Source organism: Sciurus carolinensis, chromosome 6 (assembly GCF_902686445.1).
Source record: "Sciurus carolinensis chromosome 6, mSciCar1.2, whole genome shotgun sequence".
Classification (NCBI taxonomy): domain Eukaryota; kingdom Metazoa; phylum Chordata; class Mammalia; order Rodentia; family Sciuridae; genus Sciurus; species Sciurus carolinensis.
The window spans coordinates 30080127-30097065 of NC_062218.1; the positions used below are offsets into that span (position 1 = coordinate 30080127).

The following is a 16939-nucleotide window of genomic DNA, read 5'->3' on the forward strand; positions in this document are numbered from 1 at the left end:
ACTATTCTCTGCCTCCTCTTCTTCCTGTTTCTCTTTCCTTTCTCCCTTTTCCAATTCCATTTTATTCTGCTCCTCCTATTCCGTTTCTCCCACTCATTCCTCCTCCTCCTCCTTTCCCTGTTCTCCTTTCTGTTCCATATTTTCTCCCTGTCCTATTCCCTCCTCCTTTTTCTCTTCTGCCTCTTCTTCCTCTTACTTCCCCTCTTCTTTCCAATCCTCTGACTAAGGTCAGGTACTGCTGCCTCATTCTTGGCTTGATTACATACAGGGTACATATGACTTTGGACAAGCTGCTCCCATTAACTTTAGCTTCTTCATTTTAATAATGGGACTAATACTAACTATCTGAGAAGGTTCTTTTGAGGAGTAGAGATAATGTAAAGAAGGATATTAATATTCTTAACCTGCAAAGTAGCAATGCTGTCTGCATGGCAAGCAGGTTGAGTTGTGAGCTAGTCAGTAGTGAATTCAGTTAGTTGAGTTGTTAGTGGTTAATTTAGTTAGTAGAGTTGTGAGCTAGTCAGTAGTGAATTTAGTTAGCAGAGGCATTCATGCTGGTTCCTTATATAAAGGTCAGTGCTAGACTGGATGGTGGGGTAAGAACACTGGCTCAGGAGACAAACGTCTGGGCTCTTGTCACTGCTCTGATATTTTCAGACAAAATGAAGACAGGTCAAATTCTCTGGGACTCACTTTTCAATTTCTTGCACTGTCAATCATAATAACTGGGCCAAATGACATTTGCTTTTATCTACAGGGAATAGATTTTATATATGTCACTGTTGAGATTTCTGTCAAATTAAAATTATGTATTTCAACCTGGAAAGAAATTTAAAATGTTCTAACCTCTCTTTTCATCCAAAATGCTATAAATGTACTTTGGTTAACACCAGTCCCATTTTACTGACCCAGTCTCAAGTGACTACTCAAACTGAGCAATAGGGGAAAGAGACCATTCTACTACTTTGACCTTATATAAAGAACATTCAAAGGGAAGCTTGTCCCAATGTATGATGGAGGTGGAATGGGTCCCTATTTTGTATTAATCAAAATATTCCCCTTCTTTCCAAATTACTTGTACGAAATGGTAATCTCTGTGCTTTCTGAGCAGCCCTGGGTCAATGCAGCAGCATCAATAAGTGTTTTCTTTCCTTGTCCTTGGACTTTTCATATCTGATCATGAGCACTCTTATCCCTCACACCTCTTTCTTTTAACACAGGCCAATAAAGAGGAACAGATGGAGAAGGATGACTGAGATAGCCTGGCTGGATTGTTGAGATTGGGCATGCACTTGTGAAGTCAACTATTACGAAGTAGTGAGTCACACTGCATTCTCTGTCTCTGGCACTTACCTCTAGTAGATGAGTATCAAATCCTTTTATTTTTGGCCCAGGAACTGGTGGAAAGATGCAGGTCACCATGCTATAAAATAATTTGTGAGATTGGATAAATGATTCATCTTTTTACTTTGTAATTTTTGAAAACTTATTTTTATCTCCAAATAGCTGCTACATGGACTATAAGAAAGAGTCCTGGGGCTACATGAAACTAAAAATAAATGATGATAATAATTATAGAGACCTACATTAAAATTTACTCTGGCTAATTTTGAAGACTGATTTTGAAGCAGTGGATTATTTGGACAATTTGCTTCTCTTAATTTCAGCCGTCCTTTCCAGATTTTTACTATTTCCCAGCTGTGAACACTGGGAAATAGTAGCTTCAAGTGAGTTCATTTTCCTACTTTTTAGAAAATAACACTCATAAAAGATTTTTTAAATGGGAAAACATGCTGCAACTAATGCTTAAAATGAGGTAATGGATTATCCGTAGGTTTCCATTATCTTTGTATTATCTTTTTTGCCATTACCCATGACAACCATGATTGAGAGAAAGGGTGAGAGACAGTGAAGTACCTATAGCCCTTCAAAGCCACTGCCCAGACCATAATCAAACAGATGACAGCAGAAAGAATGGCCACAAAGATCCAAACTGTTGTGTCTTTCATCGTGAAGTCTAAAAAACAAACAGACAGAAAGCTTTGATCACACATAGTATCATTAAAAACAAACCAGCCACACTAATGCATGAAACTTTTGAACACAAGATTTTCTTCTAGATATGTCTCTTTTGACTTGAAGAGCAATCCAACTGATATTTTCTAATATTATTAATATTTTAAAATGTTGCACATATTTTACAATATAAACTTTAAGGTCCTTTCACATACTCTTTTATTTGATTCTTAAAGAAGAAATCCATGATCAGTTGCAGTAATAATTATCATAAAAGTTAACACTTGTGAAATTCTTACTAAAAACCATCAGTCACATTAACCTCTCTACACACATTGCCTTGTTTAATAGTTGAGGAAATTGAGAATCAAGGAGTGATTCACCCAAGGACATGTCAGAATAGAGTTGCAATCTGGGATTTGAACCCAGGCCTCCTGCCTCTGAGCCCTGTGATTTTTTTAGTATGAGCCAGTACCAGACTAGATGTATGAACTGACTCACAGTTCAGTACTCTTCCCAGTATGCCAAGCAGCGAAGCCCTGACACTTTTGGCCAACGAAGCTGACAGAAGAGCAAGGTTTCACAGTGTGGTTCTGGTAAAAGCACTAACTTCACTGAATTTAATTTTCTTTACTTTTGATTCCTAATGGTAATTATATTCTCTCTGAATACCCAAGAAGGTTGGGAGCACCAAATGGGGTAAAAGCATTGTAAACTATAAAATACTTTAGGAATGCAAGATGACTCTTCCCCTGTAGAAAACAAGCCACCATATTTAAGGGCACTTTGTTAGAACCGAGGACCTTTAATGTACTGTGCCCAATGCTAAGAGAACAACATGTAATTCTCATCAGAGATTAAACACGAGTTCATGACTTTGAAATGGGATAACACTCTACAAACTCAGGAAGAACTTGAAGATGGTCCTGCCTGGAAATGCTAGGAATGAGGCAGATGGAGAAGGCACAATCATTGAGCATTAAACCCTCTGAGACATTTAAAGTCCACATCTGTAGATTTGTCTAGAAACTGGTCCTCACTGACAGTCACTCAAGGAGAAATACAACCCCACTAAATGTCTTTGTACTGGATAAAGAGATTATAAACCCACCTCTATTTGCTATACTGGATAAGGCTCAAATAATTTCTCTTTTAGTAGTTAATACAAACAAATTAACCATTTAAAAATACTTAGGAATATAAGTAAAGGTAGTCTAGGCACTCACCACTGGGTATCTGAATGGAGCTCTCTTGACTCCAGTTACTCCAGAATCCATGATCTGGCTTGCAGCGAACCTGGACAAGGTATTTCTGTCCTGGATATAAGCTGAGAATCTTAAATTGTGTCTGTTGTCCTGCAAAATGGGTCTAAGGAGGAACAAGGAAAACAGACATCACTTCTGACTTTTGTTATGAGGAAAGAATCTTTTCCCCTAAACAATATACCATTGGAAAAGTTAGGCCAGATGATCATACCTATAGGATACCCTGTTTTCACCATTCCTTTCTACCCTTTCAGATCCATCCCCCCCTTTACAAATTGCTCACATTAAAATTTCAAAGGTTTTCTATCTCTTCATTTAGAACTTCATTTCAGAAAGGCAAATATGTCACACCCCTCCAATTCTGCTGTATGGAAGACAGGATAAATGTTAATAAATTAACTTTATAAATGTGTAAGCAACAATAAAATTGGAAAATAGTTTATAAACCCCAGGGAAATAACTGATTTAAGGATTATTAATTGGTTTTAAAACCACAAGTGGGAAGGGAACAAGGTTTTCATGTAAAATTGCTGTAAATTTGTAAAGTTTGTAAAATCAAATTAAACATGATTTTACAATTAAGGGATCGAATTTTCATCTCCCCAGCACAAGCATCAGTTTAAGCATCATTTATGATGGGTCAACCAGATGACTGTGTCTCCTGCTGATGGTGATGATGTTGCATTATAAAGTATGTAATAATACCTCTGAAGTATGATTGCCTCAAACTGTGCAATCAGAATCTCCTTAAATCTCCAGAAAATGCAGGGAAAGAGAAATTGAATGACACCACAGAGAACTACAATCAGATAAATGAAGAAGGTGGAATATTCTATGGGACAAGTGGTCTAGCCTCCTGAGTGCATTAAAACTAAAGAGAGGCAACAACCAGGCACTATGTGTGGTCTTGGAGTGGATTTTGGTTTGGACAAGCCAACAGTAAAGAAATTTCTGAAACAATGAGGGAGGGATTAAAATAAGGATTGACTACTATATGTTATTCAGGAATTTAGTTTTTCTATGTATGATCCTATTATTTGGCATATATTTGGAAATGTTCTGTGTAAAAAAGACCTATATACTAATGTATTTAAGGGTAGAATATCAAAATGCCTGTAATTTACTGCATTATTTCTTTACATTAAAGTATTTGATAAATACTAATAAAGCATTTCCTTACAAATACAACCACTATCTATGGACAGATTATAGTGAGATTCTCTCCACTTCCTGCCCCAGTGTAATTTATACACTCTCATAGGTGTCCAAATCTAACAAATACTTAGAAAGGCAGGAGGGGAATCTGGGGGGGAAGGCTGTGTAGTGCAAGGAACTACCTTTGGGAGAGCCATGAGAACGAACTCCATTCAATCCCAAGAGAGGAGAGAAGGTCTTCCCACAGCCAGGTGGGTTGCATCTGCATGGGGAGGTCAACATGGCAGCCCACTAGTTGAAGAAATGATCTGTTCATAGATGTGAGGGGTTCATCCTTGCTAAAGAACATGGATTCTTCAAAAACATTCTGTTTGACTCACCTCCCACTCAGCTGCTTTCTCAGGTTTTAATCGAATTTCATACTGTAGTGTGAGCCAACCAGATCTTACGTCAACCAAGGTGGGTGGGAACCATTTTATCCACAGATATGGTTTTCTGTCTTCTGGCTGTTTTACTTCTAATGTCAGGTTCTCAGGAGGGTCTGGTTCAACTGTCCATAGAAAAGAAATTCCAGATGAATTCATTGCTTGCAACTTTTATTTGGCACTACTGTTTTCTACCATGGATTCAATTTTCTACTTGCCAGCCTACCCTTTGCAACACATTATAATCCCTTAGAGGACAGGAATGATGCTGTCTCCCTCTTAGTATGTGATCAATCCTATTTGTACTTGAATTTGAGGATAGTATGGTAAGAATGGCAAGCAGCTAAAATTTCATTTTTGGTGTGTTCTCCACTTTCCAGAAACCAAGGTCAGATACATACCCAAATTATTTTCATGATGGCAGAGACCAGGTGATACAAATTAGGCTGAGATTCACAAGTGAAAGTTGGGATGGAAGATTATTGAGAGGGGACTTGAAAACTTATTTTTTCTCAGCTAGGAGAAAGACAGTCTTTGATGGCACACATGATGTATTGTGAACCATCTGTTCATATTTATAACTTTGTTTACAAGTTTACAGAGTCTACCTTTGCTTCATCATTTACATTTCACATTCAATACACGTTAATCCCAAAAAACCAAAGACTGAATGTTTTCTCTGATAAGCAGATGCTGATCCATAGTGGGGGGTGGGTAGGGAAGAATGAAGAAACTTTGGATTGTGCAGAGGGGAGTGAAGGGAGGGGCGGGGTGAGTGGGGAGGGAAAGGATGGTAGATTGTGAGACAGACATTATTACCCTATATATATATAACAATAATTTTTAAAATAATAATAATAATTTAAAAAATATTTATCACTGTCAAAAAAAAGTTAATGAAAATAAATAATTAAAGTTTAAAAAAAAAAGAACAGAAAAAAATACACATTAGTCATTATGGTGAATGGAATTCATTCTTCCAGATACTAAGTTATTACAATGTACCTAAAGGTTGGACTTTTTGACAATGATCTCTTTGGTGACCTCATAACAGCTTATTGACTCATTCCTTCATTCTGGAAATATTATCAGAATCCCCACTAGCAAAATGATCACGAACAGTCTTTGAGTGCTTGCTACATGCTAGGCACTGCATAAACCCCCCCCCCCCCCCCGCATCATTTCATTCAATTCCTCCAACAACTCCATATAGTCCTATTACTGCAGCCATTCTACAGAGGAGAGACCAGGCTCAAAGGAGGGGAAATTACATAGTCAGTAAAAATGACATTTGAACCCTAAACTATGTGATCTAAAATCAACTTTCTCTACCATTTCATTCTATCATGGCTGGGAGACACCTCATGTGATGTCAGGAGCTGGTGAGTGGGCTTGGGATGCAGTTGAGGCAAGTGAGGTGCAGAAGTTGCAAAATCCGAGGCACATAAAACATGCTTGGTGTCATTAGTCTTCTGCGGAATACAAATCAAAACCATAGTGATATACCATTTTATACCCACCAGAAAGCCCAATATTCAAAAAGTGTAAAATAAATGTTGGTGAGGATATGGAGGAGTTGGAACCCTCATACATTGCTGGTGGGAATGAAAAATGCTATGGAAAACAGTCTGAAAGTTTCTCACAAAGAAAATCTAGGAATGCCATATTGCTTATCAATTCCATTTCTAGATATATGCCCTCAGGAACTGAAAACAAATGTTCAGGCAAAAGCTTGTACATGAATGTTCACAGCAGCACTATTCATAATAGCCCAAAGTTGGGGAGGCGCAAATGTCCATCCACCAATGAATGGTTAAACAAACATGGTGCAGCCATCTATTAAATGATCCCATAAATGTGCAGTATTCAGGCTGGACAAATCCCTGGAGACAGAAGGCAGATTAGAGTAATAAAGGAAGAAAGGAAGAAATGGAGAACAAATGTGTTGTGATTATGGTGATTCCATTCAGGATGAAGGGACGCAATGTTAAGTCAGTCTCTTATTTCCCTTGGCTGGGAGTTGGAATTAGATAAATGTCTGGTAACACTGACAATGAACTAATACCACCGAAGGGCACACTTCAAATGGTAACTTTTGTTACATGTATTCTACCACAATAAAAAATGATGGAGGCATTACTTTCAATTCCTGAAAGCACAGGGCCCCAAGAACACCTCCCTAAGAGTGAACTGCCAGGGGCGCTGACTTGCCTTAGTCTAGTCTTGCTCCTGCTCGTCAGTAACATTTCTCCACTTATTTATTGTCTCCTGAAGTCAGTCTTTATACCAGGTGGGGAAAGAGTGTGTGTAACTTTTTGATGTACTTGGCATTGTGACTTATATTTGTCTAAAAAGCTTCCATGACTCCTAATGCTTATGCACTCCTAAGAAAGATTATTTTATGAATACTTACTAAACAAATATCAATTAATTAAAAGACGAATTAAGTTAAGCACATACTGAGCAATGTCTGCAATAAAAAAAAATGCATGTACAAAAGTCTAAGTAAATGTTCAGGATGAATTCTTTAAAGCAAAGTTCCTTGACCATTTGGACTAGATAGTCTTTTGCCCTGGACATGGAAGGATGCTTAGCAGCAACGTGGTCTCTACTCTTCAGGTGTCAGTAATACCCTACCCCTTCTCAAGTTTCAACATTCAAAACATCTCTAGACCTTGCCAGACTTTCTGTGGAATACAAATAGCCCCCAGTCAGGAACCACTATTTTTAAGAGTCTCCAACATAGCTAAATGTTACCCAACAATAAGGACAACAAAGCTATAGATTTTTGAACAACTATCTGCCAACATTGTACAGGTGTAACCAGTATTGCAGGTTATCATTGAATGAGAGTCAAGCTGGTAGAAAATGTACTGTGGTGGAAATAGATTTTTAAGTGAACTCTCTTGGCCTATCACCAATACAGCATGCTGCAGGGTTATATGAGTTCCATGAACACTTCTTTTATTATTTGGAAAAATACAGTCCAATGCACATTCTTTTGCCAGAGAATTAGATTTCCAGAGTCAATGTAAATTCAATATGCACTTGTTGATTTCATTTTTAAAAATACACGCTTTTTTATTTAGTGAACCCTTTGTTTTGTGGATCACATTCATTATAACATTTACTTTTTTCCAAAATTTTTCCTGTTTTTGTTTTTTGGTGCTCAAATACTATAACTTTTTAGGGCTAGGCAATTAAAGAAAGAGCCCACAAAAATGCAATTATCTGTCATTTAACATCTTGAAGTCTTCCTATTTCAAATGAATTTATATGATCACAATTTTATTTCTACTTCTCAGTGGGATTACATTTCTGATTTTCTTAAACTGAGATCACATTCAGTTTCTACCCCAATGCTCACTCCTATTATTTTTGGAGGGGGGAAATATTCACATGTGTGTCAATTGGTATTGCAATCTTTTCTAGTTTTTAAGAATCAACCACTGATAACATGCCAATGGAATGATATGCAGTTGAATACTGGAGGGTCCCAACCTGATTTTCCTTGTTGGGTGGTATTGTATAAGTCAGGAGACTCGAGTGACCTTGAACCTAGGTAGAAACTTCATAGAGTATTACCCAAGATGTTTAATGAACCCAGCTTTGGCCAAGCCATCTCTTGTCCTAGGATGCCTTTTGTTCATAAGGGCCATCGAAGTGGTGCCCAGTTGCCCTGCAGCTTAATGATGATCATGCAAATCAAGGAATATCTCCCAGGATGATTTTATTCTACTTTGCTAATGACTTCGCCATACATTGTACTTGTGATCTTGGTCTTCAGTCTGATGCGCAAGTAACATTATTTATTACCCAATTCTTTGTTTGTAAAATAATAGCTTGGATTGTTAAGAAATATATTTTGAGAATTCAGGGTTGGAGCAAAGCAATTAGAACAATTTCTATGGATACAGGACCAGATGAATCTCTTCCAAGAGCTGTTTCTTCAGGGAAGAGCTCTGTCTTCCATGGAGAGAATAAAAGAAATCCCAGCTTGTCGAGGTAGAAGGGAACATCAATTGCACAGTTAGTGTAGGAGAGAAGGATTGACAAGGAGAGCATGCATAAACCATGCCTTGTGGGTACAGGAGTATGGGAAGTAGGATCAAAAGAAAGTACACAAGAATCCCAAGTGTCAAAATCACTGTTGTGAGTGAATCAACAAAAATGAATTTGAAATGCTCAGTTGACAATGATATTGTGAAATTTCTCATCTTTTTTGTCAGGGATCTGCCCATAAGTCAAGAAGATTCAAATTGAGTTTGACTATTGGTAAATACCTAATGGAGTAACAAATTCCTCACCCGTCTTCTTCCCCTTACCTATGTAAGTCACATCCACATAGCGTGGATCCGAGATATTGCTTCCCATCTTGTTGGTGGCATTCACTGTCATGATGTATATTGTCCATATGGAGGTGTGCTTTTTGCTAAAGTAACAGGAGTTGGGGCCACTGGTTTTGTAGTCTGGACATTCATGGGTGATGGTCTCTCTGCAATGAGTAATGTATTAGGAGGCAATAAGAAAGTAATAACAAGTCTAGTTTTCTCAATAGATCAACACCACTGGCTCTTGGAGATTTTGCATTTTAAGTGCAAAACCCAGGGCAGAAGAAGAGCTCCTCAGGCTTCTGTGCTCTGCCCATGTCAGCTGGGCAGACACAGAAAGGGCTGGAAAGGATATTTGGGGGCCTCAACTTGCATCAACCCTTTCCTCTGCATGGTGCTTTCAAGAGCTTTGTGATATGTGTTGTCTGAAAATAAACCCTGAGCTGCCAATGGCCAAGGCACTGCCATAGCCAGGTAGTAACATTGTCACCTCAGGAAGCTGGGACTTTTCACCTGCACGCACATGCAGCGTGGCCATCTACAATGCAGCATTTATTGCACATACATGTTGAATTACTTTGGAAAGAAAAGAAGTTTCAGGAGGATAAAAACTGACATCAATATACTTCAGATTACCAAGTCAGTAACGGAGTGAAGTGATTTTGAAAGGCGGTATTTTAACCCCAAGAGGCTCATTAAGCTGCTCATATTTTGACTGAGGAGATACAACTCCAGACATACCACAGAGGGATGGAGGTTTATTTGATTTTGGTTGCCAGTTTGGGTTTATGAAATCTGTTTACATGACATCCCTTTGGGTTCCAGATGGAAGGACAGCTTTGTGTACAACCAGGAGCAGTTACTAGAAAGTGAACCAGCTGTCTTTACTGGTTAATATATCCAATTCTCAGGATCTCCAGGAGGGTCTCATTGTGCATTTAACAGAATTCTCACCCAGGGATGTCCTTTTTTGTCCTCATGGTGACATTACAACCAAATATACCTTCCAGGAGATCTCAAGTTCTGGATCAGCAATTTGATAAAGAAAAATATTCACCTTCTTTACCTTATAAGCTTCTTTATGTTCTTGGATGTGAAACAAATTTGAAATCCAATGTGCCACATTTGTCAAGGGTTACATGGTGTTGATTTATATAATCCTATTGTGTTACAAAAGTAACATGTTTACTTAGAAAAAATTATAAATGGCACAGGGTTTATAGATGGACATCTAAGATTAATTAAGGAAATACTTACATGGGGTTTTGGGCTGCAACCTAAGTTTGTAACAGTTAAATGGAAACTGCTAATATTTTGTTTCCACTGTGGCTGCTCCGCTTGTGTAGATTGAGAAAGCTTAATAAAGAACCTTAACAGGAGAAGGCAGATACACTCCTTTTCTCTAGTGGTATGGGCCTTCATGGTATAAATCCAGAAAATTCTAACTCAGAACCAATTCTACTTTGGCCTGGAGGTGTGAGCACTCCCTGGGGCTCAGTAGGAGAGAAGATAACATTTTACCCTTCCTTGTGGTAAGTCAGTGTATAATTGGTAGGAAGTCCTCCATCCGTCCCAGGCCTCCACCAGCAGGTGAACGTTTCCTTCTCAGGAGAACGGCATTTAAAGATTGTAGGTTTTCCAGGAGGTGACTCTCCTAAAAAAAAAACACACACACACACCGTTGGAGTTAATATTGAGGTCTGTTCAACCATCCGACCGTTCTGCTGGTGACAGCAGAGAGAAGACACTCAGAGTAGTGAGAGGCTTGGGATGAGCAGACCGAGGGGCTCAGGGCTGAGAAGAGCCAAAGCACCAGCACCCAGAAACACCCTCTGGGGGCTATCCCAGGGTAGACAGGGTCCTTGGAGAGAGAGGTTGGTGGTAGTCATGGTGTGTGTGTATGCGTGTGTTTGTTTTGAGATGTAGATACCAACTGTTCGCATGGGAACCAGTGACTGACTAACATCTCAATGGAGAGGGAGCCTGGGGAGCAGAAGGATGGCTATGGATTGAAGAGCGTGAGGCCTCCCTCCCATGGGGTCCAAAGAACTGCTGTACTTCTACAATATGAGGGTGGCCACACACAGTCCTGCTCTGGTGCAGACAACTGTGCATCCTTTGCGCACACGTTGCTCCCTGGCACATCTCTTCTCTGCTTATGGGTTTTCATCTTTCTGCCATCCCCACACCACTGACTCCATCTCTGTCTCCATCTTCAGCTTATCACTGATACTCCCTATATCTGGGTGTCCCTCAGCAGCTTCTGTCCTCTCTCCTCTTACCTTCTCCTTCCTCCCCTTTCTCTGCCCTTTTCCTTGGCCTAACGGCCCCATCTTACTGTGAATTTCCGCATCCTCTGTTACCATCTCTGAATTTTGGTTTTTAGTCCCTCTTTCTGTTTATATTTTTTTTCTCTTTGGGTCTTTTGGTGGTGAGATGGCAAATGGGCTATCTTGAAATTCTACTGACCTTTTTGGGTGGGGGGTACGGTAAGAGGTAGGATAGTAGGCAGTTCCTCTCTAAGTTGTGAGCTATCATGATTTCTAAGAGCTGTATCCAGTCTCAGGCTGGAGGTTGGAAGGTCTGCTTAAAGTAATATGGAAAATACAATATCAAGGGGGAGGGATTGTTTAGTTGCCTAATCCCCAAAGCTCTTGGCAAGCCGGTTCTCATTTCTCTTGCTTGGCTGTGAGATTCAAAGAACTGAGTTACCCTAGGAGTCTGCCCCAGCTGCACTGGGAGGCCGACTGCAACCATCTATGTAACTCCCATTGCTCCTCCTTCCTGCCAAACTCAGGGCCCCAGTGTTCAGCATAAAAAATGAGGAGCAGAGAGAGGAGCTCTGAAGTAAGCCCCAGCAGCTCCGAGGGTTCTCTGTTTCCTCCCATACTTCTCTTCACCCCTCAGGCATGATCCTAGGCCAGAACTCCTAGCTGAGCACCAGACTAGGAAGAGCAGGTTGCAGGAGACCTTGGTGAGGGGAACATGCATGAGAAGGGGTAACCCGACCAGAAAGGAGAAATAAAAGGGGTGGCATGACCTGGTGCACAGGAGGGGCCCAGGACACCAGGCTGGTCATGCCAGTGGGAGCCAAGCAACATGCCAGTTTACAGGCCCCACTGAAAGCAGCCCAGGTCAGCCTGGTGTGGCTCTGCCAGCATGTTTCATATTGCTCATCCTCTGGGGGAGATTCTTCAGGATGATGTTATTGGGAATCATGGAGAAAAGCAAGGTTCCTTTTGTCTGTTTTTGTTATGAGTGAGGAGGAGTGTGTGACATAGGAAGAAAAGTTTATTTAAAAATGTCAAAGTCTATGGTTTAGCAATGAGTACACTTGAAGTCGGTCAGGGCAACTGATGATGATTTGAGCACTTAGAATTTCCCTTATGAATAATTCTGGCTTCTGCTTTCCCTTTTCTCTCTCTTGAAAAGCTTCTCTTTCACATTTTACTGATTCCTAATAGTATTTTTAGGAAACTCAAGAGAGGAAGGTAAAGTTGTGAAATTACAACGTGTTCATTTATCCACTTGAGAGATAGTTAAACTTAACGGACTGTCTTAAAACACAGATGCACAGGGACAGTCATCCAGGAATAACACATGCAGGTGTTAGATGTCCACACAGATCCTGCATCCAAAGTACACACACATATACAACACACACATGCACACACATAACAAAGAAATACAAGGGCATACTTATGACAGTACATACTGGTTCACATACTTGTACACACAGAGAAATGTACACATGGAGACATTCTCAGAGGTACACACACAGGTATAAACCCACACACAGATTTATACCAACACAGGTACTCACAGAGGAGCATTTGCAATCAGGCACTAAAAAGTTAATTTACACATGGGCATGCACACTGTTTACACATGGGCATGCACACTGGTATGCACACTCAGAAATGCACAGGGTTGACACTCAGAAATGTACATAGACACACATTAATTTAGGTATGTATAATGCACAGGTACACTCCTAATTTAGCTGTGGACTTTATTTCCCTGATAAGCACAGATAACAGTTGGCTGTATGTGTTTCTCATCATACAACAGCAATCTTTTACATCCTTTAAGGTTTTACAAAGATTTTCCACATTTGTTATTTTATCTGTGGTGGAGGAAATGTGACTATCCTCATTTTGAGAATTTGGAAAGTCAGAGAGATTAGACAATTGATTCAGGGTCACACAGCCAGCAACTGGCAGAATCTGGACTGGAACTCAGATCCTGTCATCCTCGGAGTTGTTTCATTACACATCCAAAATGAGAATAGAAAGCAGAGAACATAGTGATAAGAGTTTGCATTGAGTTTTCTGCATTAACTTTAATGCAAAAAGTGTTGCAAATAATTTAGTAGCAGCACATGGCATGAACATTTTTATTCCTCACAACTACCTTGCAAAAAAGCTGTGATGGTCTCTCCACCCTCTTGATAAACACCCCAGCAATGAAAGAGAACATGACAGTCTCTTACTCACCATTCAGGAGTCTGATGTTCAGAAAAAGCAGCAGCATGAGAACAACTGTGGATGCCACATTATCCTTCATGTTGGCTCCCTTTTCTTGTTACAGGGAATGTATCAAAGATTGCCTGAAAGAGAAGGCAACAGGCAACTTTTTTGAAATGACAGCCTGGTCAGGCACATGCACCACTTTATTCTGGGTGTTTGCAACTGTTTCTTGCTCCTTGCTTAATGTGAATGACAAAACAGGAGGAAGGGAATGTAGGAAAATGCAACACGGGATGACTTGGCTCAGAAGCATCAATTCACACTTGCCGGGAAAAATTTCACCACCAGAGGTCATCAGATGATAATCTAGAGAGTTGGAGGGGAGTCACAGTAGTTCACTTCTTTGCACACATCCCAAAGAAAAAAAATTGTTCTCTTTCCATCCCGTAGTCATCTGACAATATAACATGCATTGTATATGACATAGATTGTATGCCCTACACGAGAACCTTTCTAGGAGGGCTCTGGCTCTAATTCCCCAGTCCAAAATAATACCAGCTGAAAAGTCAGTTTCTCAGTTTCTGACTTCATCTAACCCCATGGATATTGCCAAGTTGGTGTGTGTGTGGGGGCTTCCTTTGAAGGTTCAGATTGAGAGGGTTCTGGAAGCCTGGGCTACAAGCATGGCTATGAAGCAAATCCACAATGAACTCTAGTGAACCTCCACGTGGTTTCTCTCTCCTTCTGTGAAGTCCCATTATACAATACAATGAGCTTCAGTAATAATTCAAATCCCTTGGGCTCAGAGTATTAAGTAAATTTTGAACCTGCAGGGGTTGAGAGTTTTGAGCAATTTATTATTAATATTATTATTTTTACCCTGGAACAACTTTCAAAGCCTCTCAATGTCCTTCTAAGAAAAAGGATTTTAAAAAACATTTTAAAAAGGCTCATTAGTCTTATTAGACTTCAAACGACGCTCAGAAAACAATAGATTTGATGGACTAAGTGTAAATTCTCAGAAACACATGGCTTTAATTTCCCTTTAAATTTTATTTATTTTTTTATTTTTAAATAAAGGGAAGAGCAACCAGGGGCAAAGCTGTCCATCTTAGGCCATTTGAAATGCCTGTGTTATCTGATGAGCCCCTAAAAGACCATTGCCCATTCCTCCTGACTAGAGTGTGACACTCCTCCAGCCAGCTGCAAACCACTTAATGGGCAACTTTTTGAAGTCTTTCTCCACATGATACCTCTTCCTGCAAGCCACACTCAGCAATAAAAAGCTCAGTGATAGCCGAGGTTCAGAGCACAAGGACACACTTCGGATAGCTCCCTTAGATTGAGACTCCTGTTTTAATAATGGATCCTGGTCCACTAAAGGGTCCTGTGAGGTAGCCAGCATGTTGTTCTCTGGAGGTCCAGGATTCCTTCCAGATTCACTCTTGTGTTGTACGTTCCAACTACCTGCCACATCTGATCCCTCAGGGTCATCTAACTTAAATCAAGAAGGCAAAGCCACTGAATGGGTTTTAAATAATGCCTACCTCTTCTGGAGCATCTGCTATGGGACAGGCACTGGGCAAACTACCTTAATCATTTGAATTTCGTTTTGTTCTCACAATGGCACCATGAGTAGGTAGAGGTTATCACCATCCCCTTTTAACAGATGAGAAAGTTGAAGGATGGAGAGGTTTAGAAAGCTGTCAAGTATCTGCCCCTGGGACAGCGCAATCAGGCAAATCTGAGAGAATCTGATAAATTATCCTGATCTGCAGAAAGTCTATGATAGATGGAGCAATTTTTCCTCTTTCTGTTGAAGATTAAAACAGCAGACCCAACATGAGCAACACACCAGGCCTTTGGTGGGCATGTGCAACAGGAGAGCCAGGGCTGAGAGGGGCCGTGTCCGCTGCTGCCCTACTTACACCTGCTATTCTCAAATTCTGTTGCTCTTTCTAATCCAGCTTACCCAGGTACAGAGAGCCCAGAAAGAGCTCTTTGTCCTGGTGATCTGGTTATCTCAGCTTAGCTTAGAAATAGGATTCTACCCACTGGTCTAAGACCTATTTTTTTTTTTTTTTATAAACTCCCTTTATTGAAGCTTCTTTGCTCTTTTGGGCATTGCATTAAAATTCTTGGAATCAATATGCCATAAATCACACTTTTGGGTGAGGTTGGGTGCTCTCCAGGCAGCTCTTCCAAAGTGGGGCTCCAAATGCTTTGCTAAAGAAATGTTGAGGTGGGATTTTGGGGGGATGCTCAACAGAAGTAGATTTTGTCATCTGTTCACACTTCATCATACACTGATGCAGGATCTAAGAAACTCTCCTAATTAAAAATTTTTTTTCCCTATAAATTTTCAGGAAGTATTTTATGAACTAAAAGGAAATAACTTTCCTCTGGGATTTCCTGAGACATATCCTGGCCTCTTGTCACTACTGTGTACTTTCTAATGCCTGAAATTGCTGTGCTAGGGAATTAGACAAACTCATAGTGGCATCACTGTAGTGTTTCAATAATGATTATTCAAGTCATCCTACATCTTACTCCCTAGGAGGAGAAGTACATAGGCTAAGGAAGCCTTTAGAGTGAAAGATAATGGCAACTGTTCCCCCAGGGGAGCTAAGTTAAATGTTAACTCCTATCACACACTGGGTAATCTCAGCATTAAACATACCTTTCCTGGCCCACTGAACAGTTTTTATGGCTGGCAGAGACTAGGCTAGGTATAGATTTTGTGTGTGTGTGTGTGTGTGTGTGTGTGTGTGTGTGTATGTGTACTGGGGATTGAACTCAGGGGCACTCGACCAATGAGCCACATCCCCAGTCCTATTTTATATTTTATTTAGAGACAGGGTCTCACTGAGTTGCTTAGTGGCTCACTTTTGCTGAAACTGGCTTTGAACTCACCATCCTCCTGCCTCAGCCTCCCGAGCCACTGGAATTACAGGCGTGTGCCACTCTGCCTGACTATAGATTTGGTTTTTATCTAAGTCAACCCTCCACTGTGAACAGGATCTTGATCGAGGATAAGCATAGCCCTCCTTATTTACTACCTCAACTGGGGCTGGAATATCCAATGAGGTCCACAGCCTGCTTTTCATGATGTTTTAGCAACAAAAGTCTTGAAATATTTGGAGTCTAGTTAGCAAAATGTTAGCCTGACATACTGGATCCCAGGTCAATCGTCACAGGCTTCTTTCCTCACCAGCTCTGTGAGTGTGACTGTGGCTTACAAAATGCAAACGTTGGATCTGAAGAGCAGGCTTCTAGCA

At 40.2% G+C, this 16939-nt stretch overlaps 1 protein-coding gene across 5 annotated transcripts in view; it reads right to left on the reverse strand.

The window, feature by feature from the left end:
- Prlr (prolactin receptor) overlaps nt 1-16939 on the reverse strand; it is a 162368-nt gene that overhangs the window by 9351 nt on the left and 136078 nt on the right. For all 5 annotated transcript variants that reach the window (XM_047555088.1, XM_047555084.1, XM_047555085.1 and 2 more), the window contains 7 exons: nt 13689-13801; nt 10714-10846; nt 9187-9356; nt 4817-4986; nt 3243-3384; nt 1918-2017; nt 1354-1423 (listed from right to left, as the gene is read on the reverse strand). In XM_047555088.1, the coding sequence (XP_047411044.1) occupies nt 1354-1423; nt 1918-2017; nt 3243-3384; nt 4817-4986; nt 9187-9356; nt 10714-10846; nt 13689-13758 (855 nt within the window). In that variant the 5' untranslated portion in view covers nt 13759-13801. The remainder of the gene's footprint in view (nt 1-1353; nt 1424-1917; nt 2018-3242; nt 3385-4816; nt 4987-9186; nt 9357-10713; nt 10847-13688; nt 13802-16939) is intronic.